Source organism: Haliotis asinina, chromosome 6, assembly GCF_037392515.1.
Source record: "Haliotis asinina isolate JCU_RB_2024 chromosome 6, JCU_Hal_asi_v2, whole genome shotgun sequence".
In the NCBI taxonomy this organism is placed as follows: domain Eukaryota; kingdom Metazoa; phylum Mollusca; class Gastropoda; order Lepetellida; family Haliotidae; genus Haliotis; species Haliotis asinina.
In genome coordinates this window covers 59,320,249-59,339,339 of record NC_090285.1, presented here as the reverse complement: position 1 = coordinate 59,339,339, position 19,091 = coordinate 59,320,249, and the positions used below count along the sequence as shown (strand labels likewise).

Here is a 19,091-nt window from a genome sequence, read left to right as displayed (position 1 = left end):
TGATTAGTACAATGAAGACACAGATCCACACTCTTATATAGTGTCACCGGATATTTAACTTTCAGCTTTAACATGCCATGAAATAAAGTATTATTCTCGAAGCAAACGCGAACAGTATTTTGTTCTTTCCTACCGTATCGTTACACCACAGAGAGAAATATCATTAGATACAAGATTCGGTTTCATCTGTTTCAATGTCCTTTTAAAAACACAATACAACAAAATAGTCAAACATGTCTTCACTAATATGCTATATACAGTGGAGGCATCAAAACCGGCATCTATCCAATCCGGCAAGTTGTCAACACCGATATGAAATATCAGTCCCAACTGTGGCTTGTACGTTTATTATCAGCTCTACAATCCGGCATGCTGTCTAAACTGGATTACTTTGTCAGTAACGATGACGGACGGCTTGGACATCTTCCACTCTACTTATGTAATGGCAAAACTGTTAAGTCAAAGAGAAGGGATAATTAAGTCATGACAATTCATCATTCACGAGGACTGGTGTCAGAGAATACACACATAGTAAGACACATAAACCATTATCACAAACATTCATACGAGGGACACGTGAACTGGTGTCAAAGAGTAACACACATGAATCTCTGACTGATGACAGAAAATAAACACATGGCAGGATATCGTAACCGATGACAGAGAACAAACACACATGGCAGGATACGGTAACTGATGTCGGGGAATAAACACACATGGCAGGATATCGTAACCGATGACAGAGAACAAACACACATGGCAGGATACTGTAACTGATGTCGGGGAATAAACACAAATGGCACGTCACCTGAACTGGTGTCGGAGAATAAACACACATGACAGAATACTGTAACTGATGACATAGAATAAACACAAACGTCAGTACACGCGAACTGATGACAGAGAATAAACACACATGGCAGGATACGGTAACTGGTGTTGGAGAATTAACACACATGGCAGAATAAGGTAACTGATGACAGTGAATAAACACAAATGACACGCCACGGGAACTGGTGACAGGGAATAAACACAAACGTCAGGACACGCGAACTGATGACAGAGAATAAACACACATGGCAGGATACGGGAAGTGATGTCGAAGAATAAACACAAACGTCAGGACAAGGGACCTGACGACGGAGAATACACGCCCATGGCAGGATACGGAAACAGATGCCGGTGAATAAACACAAACGTCAGGATACGGGAACTGATGTCGAAGAATAAACACACATGGCGAGACTCGTGAATACAAACTGCTCTTAAGTACTTTTTGATGCCACAACGAGAAAATGAATCAGAATTTGATGAAAGTACTGAGGAATAGTTGATTATATGTCATAATACAAAACATTTCTGTATATATCTGTTATATATCTGATGCCACGCTATCCTCCAGCAGTGTCTTTCACTGCTATCTTAAAAAAAACATATGAGAGGCACTACTTCCAAGTGAAGCCTGCTCAGACGTTTAAAATTTGAATTGTAAGGTCTATGTTTTCGCCTTATATTATTGTTATACACGAGGACTTAATGCTATATGCGCATATATTAAACACCTATGCATCGAGGTTTGAGTCGGTGAGGATTGTGTTTCAGATACAAATTACATGGCGTGAATCGAACCTTCAACCTCACAATCATGCTTGCCTTCTGACTTCATTGTCTGCCACTGAGCAACCGAGGAAGGCGATGAGACGGTGCTCGGTCGTGCATGTCATGAATTCAGCGTCTAAATGCTGCACATGGCATTTCTCTCTCCCGCTCTCGTCGAATTTGCCACATTCCGCGAACACGGTATCCTTCCAAAAATGCTCACACCTAGGTTTTTTTCATTTTTTCTTGCATTTAGATTGTTCACAGGTTAGTTAAAACAGTGTTCGGTTGAGGTTGAGTTTTACATTTTCAGGAATTTTAGAGGAATACAAAGACCACCGATATATGTTTGTCAGTGCGTAAAGAAAAACGGTGATCATCAGAGATACTTGTCACTTAATTTGAATACATTTATGCATACATTAAGTGGCGTCTCAGATGTTTGTGTTACAATTACATCATGCTTACATGTGATAGTAATTATTTTCAGACAGTGTATGTATAAGAATGCGTGAGGGCTTTATCTACAGCCAGTGTGACACAAGAAAGTCTATTAGGACGCACATCGTAACACTTTTGTTGTGTTCCAAGCATCGGACACCTGGGTCACGATCCACAAAGCGTTTGCCAAGTTACGACATGTCGTAACTCTATAGTTTACCATCGCCTTACGAATGTCGTAGCGCTATGAACGCTTTGTGGGTCGAGTCAATGCCCTTGTTGAAAGTGACGTGTTTTCAGCTGCCGGTCAGTTAAAGAGGCTCGTAACAACCATATGCTCAGTGAAGGTGTTTGCCTCGCATGTTGGAGGTGTTGCCTAACACCTGCACACCGCCAGCTCCCTGTCGTGCCATCTTTAATCACTCTGATTGCTGGCGTTCTGCCGTCCCCATTGTATTAGAAGCCAACACTATAAAAGTTTAATGCCAACAATGAGAAAATCCATTTATCGACTGATTGCTGTGGTTTTTGTCTTTGAGTGACGAACACGCACAATCTGCATGGTAATGGCTTGTACTGACTTTTGGGACCCAAGGTCAAGAGGGAGGGCCGCCCAATGATGCAAGTGTCACTGATCTCCATGCTGCTTTCGCCCGACATTAATTTAAAATGTACGCTTAACTGACATACAGATAAATTCTGGAATCCCTCCATTCCAAATACGAAAATTCATTTAATAACAAGATTTTCACTAATGCTCATTCAACTATTCGTGACTTGCCTTTTTAAGCATCTTCTCCTGCTAAATGGACTAGTGCAAAACAATGTTGAATATTGAATGCAGGTAGTTATGGCTGGGCTAAGCGTGTTTTCCATGTGAAAAGGCAGGGGGGGGGGGGGGGTGTTGTAAATTTTGAGGTTGTGATAGTGATAGGAGATGAGGGTGACCGGGAAAGGGTAGGGTGGAGGTGGGTTGAGGTGGGGAGGGGGCGGGGGGTGGATGTGGAGGTTATTAATAGCGGCACAACTCATCCTTGTCCTTGTTCATTCTATCAAAGGAATTAGTCGTCTTTATAATCGGGTCGATTAATTATTCATTTTTTTCATTATCGTTTCTGGGTTAGCTCTGGTGTTTCTTTCTTTGCATTGTGTGATCCCAGTTTAAGGAAAGATCTGAGAGCCCAAAGCTCAAGCTGATAACAGTTTACATTTTGGTGTTTGAAAGACCTGATTCAAGTTACTGATGCCAACCAAAAGTTAGATAGATGAATTAGAGGGGTAAGGGGTAGGCTGCCAATGCAGGCCGTAGTTCTTGTGTCAGAGAAAACAACGGATTTGTGTGAGACAGTGGTTGGGTACCATTGGTGTATGAGATGGAGGGAAGGTGTCCTGCAGTGTAGGAGGGAGGTGTGGGGTAGTGCTGTATGAAAGGAAAGGGTGGGTTACTGCTGTATGAGAGGGAGGGGTGGGATACTACTGTATGAGAGGAAAGGGTGTGGTACTGCAGTGTAAGAGAAAGGGGTGGGATAGTGCTGTGTGAGAGGGGGGTGTGGGGTAGTGCTGTATGAAAGGAAAGGATGGGGTACTGCAGTGTGAGAGGGAGGGATGGGATGCTGCTGTGTGAGAGGAAAGGGTGGGGTACTGCAGTGTAAGAGAGAGGGGTGGGATAGTGCTGTATGAGAGGGAGGGATGGGGTACTGCAGTGTAAGAGGGAGGGATAGGATGCTGCTGTATGAGAGGAAAGGGTGGGGTACTGCAGTGTAAGAGAGAGAGATGGGATGCTGCTGTATGAGAGGAAAGGGTGGGGTACTGCAGTGTAAGAGAGAGGGGTGGGATAGTGCTGTATGAGAGGGAGGGATGGGGTACTGCAGTGTAAGAGGGAGGGATAGGATGCTGCTGTATGAGAGGAAAGGGTGGGGTTCTGCAGTGTAAGAGAGAGGGATGGGATGCTGCTGTATGAGAGGAAAGGGTGGGGTACTGCAGTGTAAGAGAGAGGGGTGGGATAGTGCTGTATGAGAGGGAGGGATGGGGTACTGCAGTGTAAGAGGGAGGGATAGGATGCTGCTGTATGAGAGGAAAGGGGGGGGGGGTACTGCAGTGTAAGAGAGAGGGGTGGGATGCTGCTGTATGAGAGGAAAGGGTGGGGTACTGCCGTGTGAGAGGGAGGGGTGGGATACTACTGTGTGATAAGAAGGGGTGTGGCAAGCACGCATGCACGCATGCACACATGCACACACAGCGCCTCCTTGTCCTAATATTGTTTTAAATTCATTTTGAAAGAATACGTATTTAGTCCTACCAAACTGTGACAGGCTAAAGTCAGAACAGTGACTATGGATGGTCTTCCGTTTATCCGTCACTCAAACACACACACACAGAGATACTTGAACAAAATGATCTTTTATTTTTCTTTACAAAATATTAAGTACCCGTGTATCCAACTCCGAGAATTATAATTCACTGATAGCAGACAAGCATCATTCTAGGCAGATGTAACAGTGTTGACATGAAACTGCTGTCAGAAATCATCTTTGAAAAAGACACACAAACACGAGAAACCATGATACACGTACGTCTTATCGATTATTTTAAAAGCCAATTAGCACATGACCAAGCATATTTTACGTGAAATAATGCTTTACTATAATATGTTTTTGCTTCAATACGCTCAGATGGATTCGTACATTAACTGGTAATGCAACATGTCAAATACAAACTGACCATTTGCAATTTGTTTTTTTTAAAAAATCGGAAGCGATGTAGACAGGGTGACCCATTATCTCCTTATCTTTCCATCTTGAAATACTTTGGATTGTAGGAAGTACCAAAGACATTAGAGTGATAAAACTGAAGAATGTAAATTAGGACAGGATTTCAATGACGCACAGCCTTTTTCGAATGTCACAGAAGACAATCTTTTAAAGAGCCACAGCTGACGCTCTAGCCACTTTTCATAAATAACTAAAGATGAACTTTGATCAAACTAAAGATAGTTGGACTGGTTTCACGTTATGATCAATACAAAATTGTGGCAAGATTTCCACACCAACAGGCTTTCAAAAGATAACGAGAAAAAACATAGCTGAAAGTCTTTTGGGTAATGGGTCTGGCTAAGACTACAAAATTACAGCACCCTTCTTGTTTCATTGTTTGATCTGCATTCTAGAAGTTGATGAGCCAATGATTAAACATACAGCTTTATGGATTACAACTTCTTGTTTACCGTAACATGTATAAATCCTTCCCACCATTTAGCTGTATGTCACTTCATAACGATGTAAGCAAATACATCGAAACATCGCTAACGTTGTAAACCATAAGGTTGTATGTTTCCTTCTTGTTTGCTTAGCTAGTTTAGATCCAAACTCATCTTTTCCAGATCTTTTCTTTTCCAAAAAGTATCAATGTGGCCGGTTTGGGTTTTTGGCATGCTTCAAAATACCGTTCGTAACAGTATCTTAAATGTTATAAAATGTTTATTTTTCTAATTGCCATCCATGATATTTATGATACTTCCCTAGACAACTCTTTTATTGGAATGGATGCTTGATAACGGTGTTAGGATCTTCGCCGAAACGTCACGCGAAGTCGTCTAACCATAGAAGGGGTTCATCTTCCGTAGAGACTTATTTTGTGGCAATCATCACTGATTCCAGCTGACCCGACCCCCTATATAACAGGACGATCCCTATTTTAAGTACATCCTATACACCTTACTGTATATTCTATTTAATGCCCAAAGATATGCACGTTATTCATATTTATTCTGGTTATAGGAATGTTGTGTTTAAGTGATGTTTAGGCTGTTTGAAGATAGCTGCTTGTTTAAACCTGAAACCTATCTGCCATAGAGACATTGAAAGCCCACGCAAGTCTAGAACTTTGACTTCCACAGCTGAAAATGAAGAAAGTCTCCGGGCTCCGTTTTATTATATTTTATATTTCTATTTTCTGTGAAATATGTTCATTTCAGAGATTAGTAGTTAGTCTAACCTGAAACGGGTTATGATATGTGGTGTTTGGGATGTCCACACGCGCATATCTGTTCGTACTTACATTGTAAACCAGCTGTTCTACGGGTATGGGGAGGGGGTGGGAAAGGAACAGAGGTAAAGGCTTGGAACCTACAGGTGGCTGACACGTTGGGAGAGGGTGCGGTTACGTTGGTGGGAGGGAGTGAGATCCCACTTGCAATCGAGAGAAGGGGTCGACTCTCAGGCGCCTGTCCTTCATTACGAGCTTAATGAGGAGATATGCGTCGTAGCGAATGAGATAATCTCTTGAGTTAGGTGTGATCACAGATTGGCCGACTGCTTTTTCTTAGAAGTATTGCCTGCCGATTGCCTCGGGGCAAGAAGGGGCAAAGCGTTAATTTAACAAACAGTTCTTAATTTAGCAGTCTAAATTAACTTCAAGAGGAACGGAACTGATGAACCAACCTGATATAGAAATAATTTGACTGTTATTGTTTCCATAGAAGATATGTCTACAATGTAATGAGGTGATGTAGGATCAAGTGACTCGGGGCGGCGGATCTGAGGCACAACTCCAGCCGCCCCTTTTGTTTGTCTTAATATGAACCAGAGGGAAAATTGGTCCAAGTATTTTCAACATTAATGATATTCACCACATCCTCAGGACAAGGTAGTAAGCGGGCAGTATTTTCTTTTCTCCTATTCTGAGACAGACAATTGGGTTTATTCCTGTGGCAAAGCTCAGTTTATGCTCAAGCAACTTCGTTTGAGCCCTATGATTGAGGTAAAGTTAGCTTTATTCAATCAATTTTTATCCCGATACTCAAAAGGGCTCAGGTTACACTGTATACATTTGCCTTATACACGTTCAAGGGACAACAGGTTCTCAGTGTACAAATGCCTATAAAATATACATAGACAAGTTTTCAATTTCTTTAGTATTTGAACTCTGCAGCAATAGTGAAGGCTTATGCCTGTTTGGATAGACATAATATTTTTTTTCTCATATATTTGCTTCCAAGATTACGGTAATGGCATACAAGAAGAAAATTATACTCGTCTTCAACGGCATTTTATTTGCATAAAAGGTTGACAGGTTTTATGTTCTCTATTCATATTTACGTATCTGTCTTTCTCCGATGAACATCGGAATCGTGTTAGACTTATTCCATATTTTCTTTACATTTAATCAAGGTAGACTTGATTTCGGTATGGATATTGTTATAAACACAACATAAATGCCGCATTTGCTTGAAATATATAGTCTTCCTTGCCGCTTTTGAAAATACTTATTTTTAGTGTTTGAGTAAGTGATTTGATGGATTTGGGCTATATTTCCAGATTCTGGTTATGTCAAACATCTCTAAATCAATTAGAAAATAAATGTTTTATATCAGCCACCTAGTTTTTGTGTCCATTTCTATCACACAAAAACGTCATATTATAACATCTCTTTGGTAAGCGATAGGTTGGCATTCTTGATGCCAGTCAGGTTATATCGTGTCATTGTGGAAACGTTCGCTTTATACTCAACCATTAAGGTAAAGCTGTGGCATTGTGGCAAAGTTCGGTCCATCACTGGGCAAAAACGTTTCATGCGCAGATATTGTGGCAAACTCGGTTTATGCCATGACGTTGTGGTAAAACTCGGTTTATGCTCTGACATTGTGGCAAAACTCGGTTTTATATCCTGACCTTGTAGCAAAGCCTTTCCGTTGTGGTGACAACAACACAAAATGTACAACAGATGGAATTATACTGTATTCGGAAACCCAATAACGTAAGTCATAGGATTAAAACTCAACTTGAAAAACGTATCTCCACTTCACCGGGCCAAATGCGTGAATCAGCTTGGTCAGAGTCTGAGTGCTTTCACTGCAGTGGCAAGTCTTCCTTGATGTGAAACTGTTATATCGTTATTAAAACGACATGGATTCAGTCAAGAAATATAACAAATTACGATTAATAATAATGATTAGAATATTCTTCTTTCCCTCCACGAAGCTTCTATAGTGGGTGAGCTGGGTATATCGCCGACTTTGACAGTTTTCCTGTTATCACGGGGCGATGGGGAGGCCTGGATTCGACTCTCCACAATAGTTCAACGTGTGAAGCCCTTTTTGTGAGATATTGTTGAAATATTGCTGGAATATTGCTAAAAGCTGGGTAAAAACATGCTCACCTGCTATGTCACGACGTGTCATGTTATTGACGAAGGGACGCATGCCTCAGACGTGTACACTACTGTTGAATCCACGAGTGAGGGCTAGGTGTTGACACATCCAGAACCATGATCAGGTAGAGCCGGGATTCGAACCCAGTCCACAACCACAATTTGATAAACTTTTATCGTGAAAGTTTATTCTCAAAGTATTTTCGAAATCTGGAACAAATGAAGTCAAAGCAGAATCAGAATTTAATTTGACCCCGGTTTATAATATCTACGTGTAATTTATGTACGTATTGTACAAAGTATATTTTAAGTTTAATATACATGCAGTGTAGTGTTTCACATAATATGGCAGTGTGCATTAAGTACATTGTTCAGCGTTAAAAATGTAGCTTTTACAGTCACTTTAATCAAGACTCCACCATGTCACTGAGATTTATGACATATCAGGGAACAATCACAAGCTGGATCGGAAAGCGCGCTCTCAACACCTGCTCTAAATTCCCGCCATTTTCGGAGTACCTTTCATTTTCTATTCATTTCTAAAGCCATCTCCTACAGCACCCGCTCCCTCCCCCATCCCCTATTTGCTCCAGAGTCCATCTTTCCTTGTCCCTCCTTCCACACTGCTGAAGCTGTGCTATCTCCCATTTCGCGATACGCTCTAGTGATTCTCATTCAAAGCTAAGCCAATCCAAGAAGCGCCCATGTTAAAGTTCACAGATACAATTTCCTTTCTTGTCAATAAATTTTGGTGCTAACATTTTCAGATGAATGAAGTTGTGTATAGGGGATGACCCGTGGATGACGAGCCGGTAGTGTTGTGAAAAGCTCGCACGCTCCACCCTACAATTGTTTTCTGCCCGGGGCAACTGAGCCTTTGTGCTCCGTGCGCTGTGCAGCTGCGACTCTGCTTGGCGCTGATTGGTTGAACACTCTGACAACTAGCCAACCGTGACCCGTATTCCCTTCAGCGGGAGAGATTAGGTTACAACGGCAGATGTCTTTGCAGAATTCATACCAAAACACCTTCTTGAAAAACTCACAGGTATACGACGACAGAAGGGTTTGGGAGGCTTTCTTGAACTTTCTACGACAGTAAATGTATTTTATGCACCTAGTGCGCTTTCGTGTTGTCTTGGAGAAGTGAGCGCTGTCAGTTTAGCAGACGATATCCGGTGGTGAAGCAGACGACACGATTCAACTTTACAGTGAGGCAAAAATCGGATACTGATGCAGAGAGAGATCTACTAGTCAACAATGTTTACAACAGATAGGATGTCCCTGTGTGTTCGAATGCTGCTGTTGCTTGCGTCACTCTCTACAGTGATGTCTCAAGGTAAATATCAGTACATTCACAGTTCTCAACAATGTCCATTATTAATTCACGTACTCGTGTAAATGTTAAATGTCACTTCATGGACTTTAGACATGTAACCTGACGGCGATGCTGCTACTGCTGAAAGCAAGATCCACTCTTACACACCATGTAGCGAAAATAAGCAACACATGTACATGCGGATTATAAAGCGCACGTGTTGATATACTTATTCTCCTTCACACGTGCACACTGACAAAGTGTGTTGTAGCCTGTGAATTCTGAAATTACATTATTTAACGTGGACCATACCGCCTGTCTGATATCACCAGAGACCATATACACTGACATAAAGTACATATTATCTCATACAGCCTGAAAGTTATTTCACGTAGTATTATTTTCGAAATGTTTTATCCCATTTTGGAAATTTATACTGACATTTCCGGCAGACTTGGGATCTAAAATCGTGTAAATACTAGTACATCTTTATTCCGTGGTGGTTGGTATATCTGGTTTCTTATAGATGTCTCCTCCAGCAGGGGATGCCAGCTGTCCAATATGACCTCACCGACGGCAGCGTGTTGGTCTTTGTGTCAGAGGTGGACACCAAGCGTGACCACAAGACAACAGTTTATTTGAACTGTTGTTTATGTTTAACATGGCCTATGTTAAGAACAGAATTAGTTGTCATGACACTCTAACTTGCCTCCGGCATGCAAAGCAGTAGCCATGCGTAGCCATTTGGCCTGAACAATACTGTTCCAACATACGTGCATGAGAGTGCACTTACAAACAATTTTCGTTCAGATACCGATAGTAGCTACGTTTAAAAAACAAAATTAATTACGTTTGCGTACCCCTAGAATATTTAGTGGCGTAAACATTCCTAATATGCACATTCCACCCTAGTAGTATACAAGTACATGTCATGCACATATTTCAGTGACATGCGTGCGCCTGTCGGATATTGACGAGAATATCGGATACGGAGCACGTAACCTGTAACAGAATACGTACTGTCAAGTTTCGTGCTGCATAACACTGATCCGCGTACGTACATTACAACAAGTGCATCTTTTTCACCGAAGAGCTCATGCATCTGTATTGCAGAGTTGTTCAATGGCGAACATACGTTTGACTCGATATGGGGGTACAATGTGATATCTACGATAACGCACACCATATTATTGTCGTTCATATACGTTGACATACCCCACGCCTGGGATATACATGCCGACATGGTCTACCTTCTTGCGTTATGAACCGATGCTCCACACATGGTGACATATCACACACAGGCATGACGTAAAGGGCGGCGAGTTCCCATGTTAGAGGACTGTGAGAACAAGACAGCGGCAGGCAAGGGCAGGATATGGCTACCCTCAGGCTGGGCCACACACGGGCACGGCTGTACATACTCAACAAACCTGCCATAATACAACTGAAAGATCAATCCACAAATCAACATCATTCATTGATGTGGCCCAGTGATTAATGTTCGAACTATGTAAGTACGTTCCACTGTTCCATTCCACTGTTGCATCTAAATGAAACTCATGAGGAAAGGAAGCGGCACATGGGTCTGTTAGGTCGTATGGTATTTGATTTTTTATGGTATTTGAACGTTTTACGCAAGACAATGCCTGGAAGCCTTGGATTTCAAAGCTGACCTTCGAACACAACAAATACTCTGCGTGCCGAAACGCGGAACAAATGTGGGGAGGAGTCTTGAGTATCGAACGTAGAGATGCGTATCTATGACATTTATAATTAATAAGCGACGTAATGACTCGACCTTTTGTCTGGCACACATCCTCGGGGCTGGTTATCCTGTATCTGACACACCATCATCCCGGGGGTCAGACTCCCATCCCCGGGGACAGCAAAGCGATCTGATGTAACACGGTGTCGCCTGTTAGGGATCAAGAGATTAGCATATTGGCATACTTTTGTCACCAGTCTTTCTAACCAGGTTAAGTCGACAGATACAATCTGCTTGCGGGCGTAGGGATATGAAAACATTGAAATCCCTCCTACGCCACACTTACACTACTGGTTCTACTCCCAGATTGGTTATAATGTCATACCAACGCATGGCAAAGTCGGCGACATCTTGCTATATTGACATAACACTCGTCTCAATGACTGATATCCATGACGCACTCAGTGTCTCATTCACAGCGACAAGGGTACATCTTGAGTTCTGTCAAATCTGCTATACCACGGACAGGCACATTGTACCATTCGCAGTGACTTGGAAACCCAATGTCTGGTGTTATCAGCTGAAATATTTGTCAAAACATATCATCCGATTCTGCAAGCTTAAAATACAGTGGTATAACTCCGCTGATGTACGGATTTGCTTATGGAGATGAAATACGCCCAAACACGGGGTTTTCCCTTTGGATATCCAGACTGCACCTCTCTTGGTAGTCCGCCTCATAGTTCCTCTACCACATAATATTTTCCATTGTCTAGCCCTTCCTGCAACTTTACAGCCCTACATGAAGGAATTCTAGATTTTCCCTGATACTCCCAACTAATGCTTAGTCTCTGAATATATATAATTTTGATAGTAGCAAACAAACCCATTTTAATTGAAAAGGAGCCCTAGGGAGACGAGAGATTCCCGAACGTGGGGAAATCTAGACTTGCTTAATTTAGGGCTTTAGCACTGCAGAGAAGGCTTGGCACTGGGTGAAATGATGTGGTTCAGGGACTGTGAGACAAAATACGCCAAACTCACTGGGGCCCTTTTTCAAGTTAATTGGGTTTACTTGTTCTTATCAATATTACATATTCAGGGACTGAGCGTTAGTCTGCCTCTCCTAGTTGTGTGTTCTAAAGAGCCTGATCAGCATTACCTGGTTCAGGGCACACCACATAACGGCCCTTCGTCTACTCTAGTCGGGTAATAATGCGCATCCTGCATGGTTTCATCAAGCCTAAATATAGTCCGTCTCCCCATGATGTACGCCCCTTCCGACAAGCCCGCCGTCTCCAGAAATCAGGCATTAGAGGAGAACCTCCCCCTCTCCATACCCATCCCGCGGGATCATCTTGGAGCTGCCACACTTCCTTTAATTACAGGAAGCCGAAACTTCGCCCTGCCTAGTCTGTCTCGCAGTCCCTAAACCACATTATTCCCCTTTCCGCTAAGCCGTTTCTGCAGTGCTAGAGCCTTACTGAAGATAGGACTTTCCTGTGCATCTCCCGACTCAGTGGATTTCCTTTCAGTTTAACACGATGTTGTTTGGAATATGTTTATGCTTGTCATTAAAAAAGTAAGGGATAGTGGATTTTCAAGATGGATGAAATGCAAATGATGAATCCAAGGAGGAAACAGATGGAGAAGAGAAATTAAGGGAAAATGTCAAAAGTTATTCATCCCCTTTGGAAATGTTTCATCTCTATAGATATATAATATTATCAGCCTTTTTTTCATATGCATTGGCATTGGCTAGTGATAAGGTCGCAAAATGATGGAATATTCCCTACTTTTTAAATTTATATTTTCTGAGACAGAGACTGAGTGTAACCTCTGTCAGGTTTCTGTCGACTGGCCAGAGTGTCCCGCAGGAAGGCAGCACAGGTGTTGTTTCCATCCCAAATGTACAAACAACAGTCCAGCTTCGAGGAAACGCGATGAGGCCAGGTGGTTCTCTTGTTGCATTCTATAACACTAGGCTGTGGGGTACGCCATCTGGCTGGACGATTGACCCTCTGGTTCCGGTGGAAAGACCGAGGAAGTTGAATGTGGATTAGGGACCTTATCTCCAGTCATAGCCTGATGCGGTCTCATGCCTCCCCCTTAAACCACGGCGGTGTTTCTGACATGTTTTCAATTACTCTCTGTTTACGCTCCCACCTCCAAGTCCCGACCCTCTCATTAATTTCCTCACCCCCCAGGGTCACGTGAAAGAGCTGACCACCCTGTCACACGTTTTCGCACAGAAACGTGCTTTGTCCAAAACTATAAAGAGATCACTTCAATGGGTGATCAGTGTTTAGTTGAAGAATAACACTGAATGTCCTTGTGTGCATAGAAATATAACATGCTATGACCCTTTTCACAAAGCGATCTTAGCATCCCAAGGCGACCGTAGGCCCATGTTAAAGTATGCGAGTTCCGAACACAATAAAACATTTAGTACTGAGAAGTCTTTGTTGAACGTGGATGAGCAGTTCACATGGTAGACTAACGTTTAATGCCCGAAAAGATGATTTTGATAGCAACAAACAAACCCATTTAGTTTGAAAACGAGGCACAGTGAGTTGGCAGATTCCTGAACCTAGACTTGCTTCATTTACGGCTTTAGCAGTAGGGAAAATAATGTGGGTCAATAACTCCGAGACTGACCATGTGCGTGTGTAAGGTGGTGAAGTACCGATGACGGTGCATCCCAGAATATGGGAATTTCATGTGCAGGTTTGACATCCTATATTCAATAGTAAATGCAAGGAAGTGACTAAACTGAAGGTCGGATGGTGTGATTTGACTTAGTGTGTGTCATCATGTCCCGAATGCATGGTTCTTCGCTCACGCTATCAACCACAGGCATTTCTTGTTCGAACCTGGCTCACCGCGATGGAGTCCACATGACTAACTGCCGGAAAAGCCATCACGTTCAAAGGTCGCCAAATACAACTCTTTTTAAAATGCACATGTCACACGTACTAAAGTAACTGCAATTCACCCTTCAGGAATATTCTTGTCATGAAAAGTTAATACCATCGACAAAGCAAGTTTTAAACAATAGACAAGAACAATTCTTTTTTCCGACCTGCACGAGGTGACAGCTTTGCTTATTGATGCATCGATTACCGTTATCTCAAGGCAACGACGCGTTCTTCTAAACATAACTGGTTACGACAATACCGCAGACACAATGCATTGTTTTAGCATATTTCCAATCACCATATGTTTTCTGTACCGGCGCGTGCAGCACGCGCTGCAGGCGACAGGTGTTAAGTTTCAAGGGTCGGTCAAAAGGCCTTCTGGTAATATGACCTCTCCGGGCACGAGCTGTTGTCATGGAAACACTATTATAGGAATTTTCACAATATGTTTAGCTGAAATACCGTTTCCGTTTCATTGTAGTCAATGTTTTATTGGACGATAAAAGACATTTGGCTCTAAACTATTGTTTTCAGTAAGTGGTCCGTGGAATTAATTCGACCAAAAACCTATTCCAGGTTCGAGTAAGAATAAAAATCGGTTTGCAAGAGGAGTGAATTTGCTGTGTTGCGGGTCGTGCATATAATACTGAAAACTTGAAACTTACATAATTAGCATCCATTCAGACGTGTGTTGTTTGTGATAATAACATGCACAATCAAATTACTTTTGTGTTTATAGATTCTCCAGTAACAATGTGTCTGACGGACGACGACAGGAACAGGACGCTGAACGTGACGCTGACGTGCCCCCCAAACTCCATCATAGCCGTGGGGGAATCATTCTTCGGTCAGAATCAGTGGGGACTATGTACCCTCACTAGAGACGACTGCACTGAAAACATCCTCAGCATGAACGTCTGTGACGGCAAGAGAAACTGTAGCATCTCCTTCCCCGGCACGTACACCACCAAGTGTGGCTTCGCCACCTTCCTCAGAGTCGTGTACGACTGTGTAGCTGGTAGGTCCATCACACGATAGATCAGACAATTCATTTCTGTACATGTTAACTCGCCATTATAATGGTATATTTATTGCATTATGTGTTTAACACGATATTCGAGCTATACGACGGTGGTCTGTAAATAGTCGAATCGGGACCAGACAATCCACTGATTGTCATCTTGATCTTCAATCTGATCTGAGTCAGCGAACTTGACCACCCGATCTCTTTAGTCCTCTTAAGTACAGGCATTGCTTGCTGAAGATCAATTCTAACCGTGACATGTACGGGTATATAGTCAGTATAGACCAATGGAAATAACGGGTAAATTTATGTTGATATATAAGAGGACGAAAATGATTCGGTAGTCAGACTCGGTTGTTGCATGTCATCTTAACCCAAGTATGTCGATCCATGTTCATGATGTTCATGTTAACTTGATTGTTTGGTTCAGAGTAAACAGGCCGCTGTATTACTAGTGGAACATCGCTGAGCTCGGCGTAAAACAACCAACATTTTGTATATTTCATCACGTGTTCATGATTGTGTAACTTGTGTAAATGACCGCTTTCTCGAGAACATCACCGATTACAGTCCCATTTTATTGTAACAGAGACACTTTGTGCAGAGTAAGAGGGTTGCTGTAATCCTGGCAACCCAAATCGTATCAATGAAATTAGAGACAGATGTTAACATTAAGAGTACATTAAGTGCCGGTGTTTGAAAAAGTAACAGGTTACCAACACACCTCATTGTTCTCGCTCTCCAGGACCCGTCAATATACCTGCCCACGTGGAACAGAGGACGCCTGACCCCCCGCAGCAGAAACGACCTTTGACTCCGCCCCCTACTCACCCCAGGCGCGTGGCCAACTCGGACCCCGTGGTGACCCCACAAAACAATGATGGTAAGCCTGAGATGGGGGATTCATGTCTGTAGTTTTACCCCCAGGGCATATCACAATCACAAAGGCGGTTGTGTTCGATCGTGTGTAGAGCTGTCTTGGCTCACATCTGCAGGCAATTAACAAGTTGAGAAAACCAACCGAACAGTTTAATGAGATTTTTGTCGTTTCATCTTTCAAGAAGTTTGCTTTAATTTTACGTTTTGATTTATCCTTTGAAGATCGTGTGCTCCCGTATCTGTATTTAGAGACTGTTCGGTTTGTATGAGAATCTATTGTCTTAATAATACGACGAGTACTGTTTGGTTGTCTGAACATTCATGGGGGGAATGAATACAGACGAAGGGTGTCATTGTCCATTTGGCAGCTGTTGATTGATGAACAATAAGTGTGATGGTCAGTAATTCACCAAAGGTAATTGTTGTTCGGACACCGATTTGCCAACCTGTACGTAACTGCATCGTCGTTTCAGACACTGCCTTGATTGCCGTGTGTGCTGTTGCTGTCGTCATCACGTTGCTGGTTCTCACCTTCGCCATCTACCTCGTCATCAGGCGGCTTCTCGGGTGAGTTAGTGAGTGAATCGGGGAGGAGGTGGGGAGTAACCCATTCACTTAGTGATGGGGGTAAACGGAGTTGAAACGAGTGATTGGAATTGGTCGAGTTAGTAAGTAGAATCGGGTGAGTTCGTGATTGCACTGAAAAGAGTGCGAGGTTAGCCGGGTTACCAAGTTGGATGAAAGGGTGTGAGCAAAGGAACTGAAGTGAGAGAGTAAACTCGGCCAGGAACGCGGAATGAGTGGACATGTGCCATATCTAAAAGAATCAATGTTGGGTTCTGAATGCCGGATTGAACGTACCATCCGTATCAGTAGTAGAACAGTTTGCGTTTCGATACATGCTGCCTACACGCAAATCGCTCATTTGCTATTTCCTTGAAATATATTATCCACCAGAATACATCTAACTCACATATTTCGTGTAAAAGAGCATATCCCATAAACTATGGTGGATTAGTTTTCTGTTCTTATTTACACGCAAACTTATTCCGTTGTATTCAATGTTTCAGTGTCCACCAAGACGTTCACAGTCCAGGTCTCATCAAGAACAACGGAATCTCGGGTCTATTCTATGGTCAGTTTGGATGTATCTTATCCCGCTGTCATGAGCAAGACCCTGAAGATGGTGGGGAAGGACTCGGAGCTCCACCCGCAGAGCAGGACGATGACGATGAAAGCAGGGTGGCGCCCGTAGGAGCTGACGCGGTGGAGGAAGTGTACGAATTGGGCAGACCGGACATGACGTCAGATAGTCCAAACCAGACAAATGTTACGGGGCAGAATCCTACTGAACGTAACTCAGCGCGTGGGTCACATGGAACGGAAGAGCACAATGAGATGAATCCTCGGGGTAGTAGAGTTGTTGGCGTCGGTGCATCTGCTACATCCGGTGATGGGGTCAGCGCTGCCCAAGGGGTGGACACAAGGCATGTTCGACTGGATGCAGTGGCAGTGCCGAACACAGAGCTCTCTACACTGTGCTAGGCTATACCTGACACCACAGGGAAGGGCATCCATAGGTCGCCATCGGCCACTGTGACAGTTAGATCTGTGTTAAAAACACCAAAGGCAGCTCAAGAGGCATGTTCGCTTGTACCTCGTTTTTCTGACCACTTGCTCACAATCACCGAACGTTCGCGAGTGATTAGTGTCTCATGGACCAAAAGGATGCCTGAGATATACTATGACAATATTTATGATACAGAAATTTGTGAACTCTGTGTTGTTTGAAACCTTTCCAAGAAAGACAACGCTTGGGTGATTCTGAGATGGGTTCAAGCCTTCATCCGGCCGACCAGCTCCCGGATTCGTGTGCTGATTTCTGGAAGCAACAAATGATTTCGGAAACTCAAGCCCAAGTTAATTATTTTTATTTATATTGTTGACGTTTGAGTGTTTGAACTGTATGGAAGTGTTGTATGGAGAACATGGGATTGACACAGAAATGTGACGTTGTTGGATTTTTTCAATGTTGGCATAATATTTTTTTCAAAAACAGACAAAAAAAAAAACATCAAAAGGGGATGTGTGTTTTTGTGACACCATACAGTCAGTGTGTAGCCTCATTTTAATGCAATTTGATGCACTACAGACGACTGTGACTGCTGTGACGCTGTAAATATTAAACAATACATATTTACCGAAACCGTCTTGTCATTTGTCTCTGCGAGTTTCTTTTAGGTGGCTTACTAGATTAAGGTCTCGGAATGCGCTTTGCTCGGTCAGTGGATGCAGGTTCCGCTGGTCGAATGTTCCGTATTCATCCATAGTTTGATATGATTAATTATCGACCTGATTCCCTTTTAAGTTGTCATTCAAGTGTCTTCATGAAATGCTCTTCAAAGCAGCGTTACCAGCTCTGGTGTTGCTCATGCGTATTGTTTATGGAACTACTGAGACGGCCGAGGTGATTGAATCGAAAGACAATTTTGTGATGATCACAACCACGTGGGGTATTTATTATAATTCAGTCGGCGTGTGTTGACATTTTTATTCACTGAAATACATATGTCGTGTGAAGAGTTATGGATTTACACTTTTGTAATCAAAGGCAAGGGACGTTTAGGGTGCGAATACCTCACATACCCAGCCATGTCTCTCCCTTCTTAGAGACCATATTAAACATTAGTCCAACTTTAGATGACAGGAAAAGTTGAGATCACCTTACATTAAGCTCAGATATTAATTATACACTATTTACATATTTAGTGTGTTTGTTTGGATGGTGTTTTCGTTGTATTTTTATAGACACGTATTTGTTTAGTAACCTATCTATGTTTCTGGGCTAGATGCGAGTCTGAAGATCTCCATCAGCCTCTGAAGAAGGCCCTCAGCTGAATGCTGGTATATGGTTTAACTAGGCCGGATATCATCCGTACATCTTGCTTCTACACAACTAAAGTATTTCCACACATTTTCTAAGGGCACCTCCCACTGCATCGCACGTTCTGCAGCACACGTGGTAAGACAATGTACTTTATCCGTTTGGAATGCTAAGAAACA

General features: G+C 42.7%; 1 protein-coding gene across 1 annotated transcript; it reads left to right on the top strand.

Annotated features, from left to right (window-relative positions):
- Positions 1 to 9,007: 9,007 nt before the first annotated feature.
- Positions 9,008 to 18,234, top strand: LOC137286864 (uncharacterized). Its single transcript, XM_067818877.1, has 5 exons — positions 9,008 to 9,523; positions 14,865 to 15,143; positions 15,895 to 16,032; positions 16,502 to 16,595; positions 17,099 to 18,234. The coding sequence occupies exons 1-5, from the start codon at positions 9,445 to 9,447 to the stop codon at positions 17,571 to 17,573; spliced, it is 1,065 nt and encodes a 354-aa protein (XP_067674978.1). The 5' UTR covers positions 9,008 to 9,444; the 3' UTR covers positions 17,574 to 18,234.
- Positions 18,235 to 19,091: the final 857 nt, after the last annotated feature.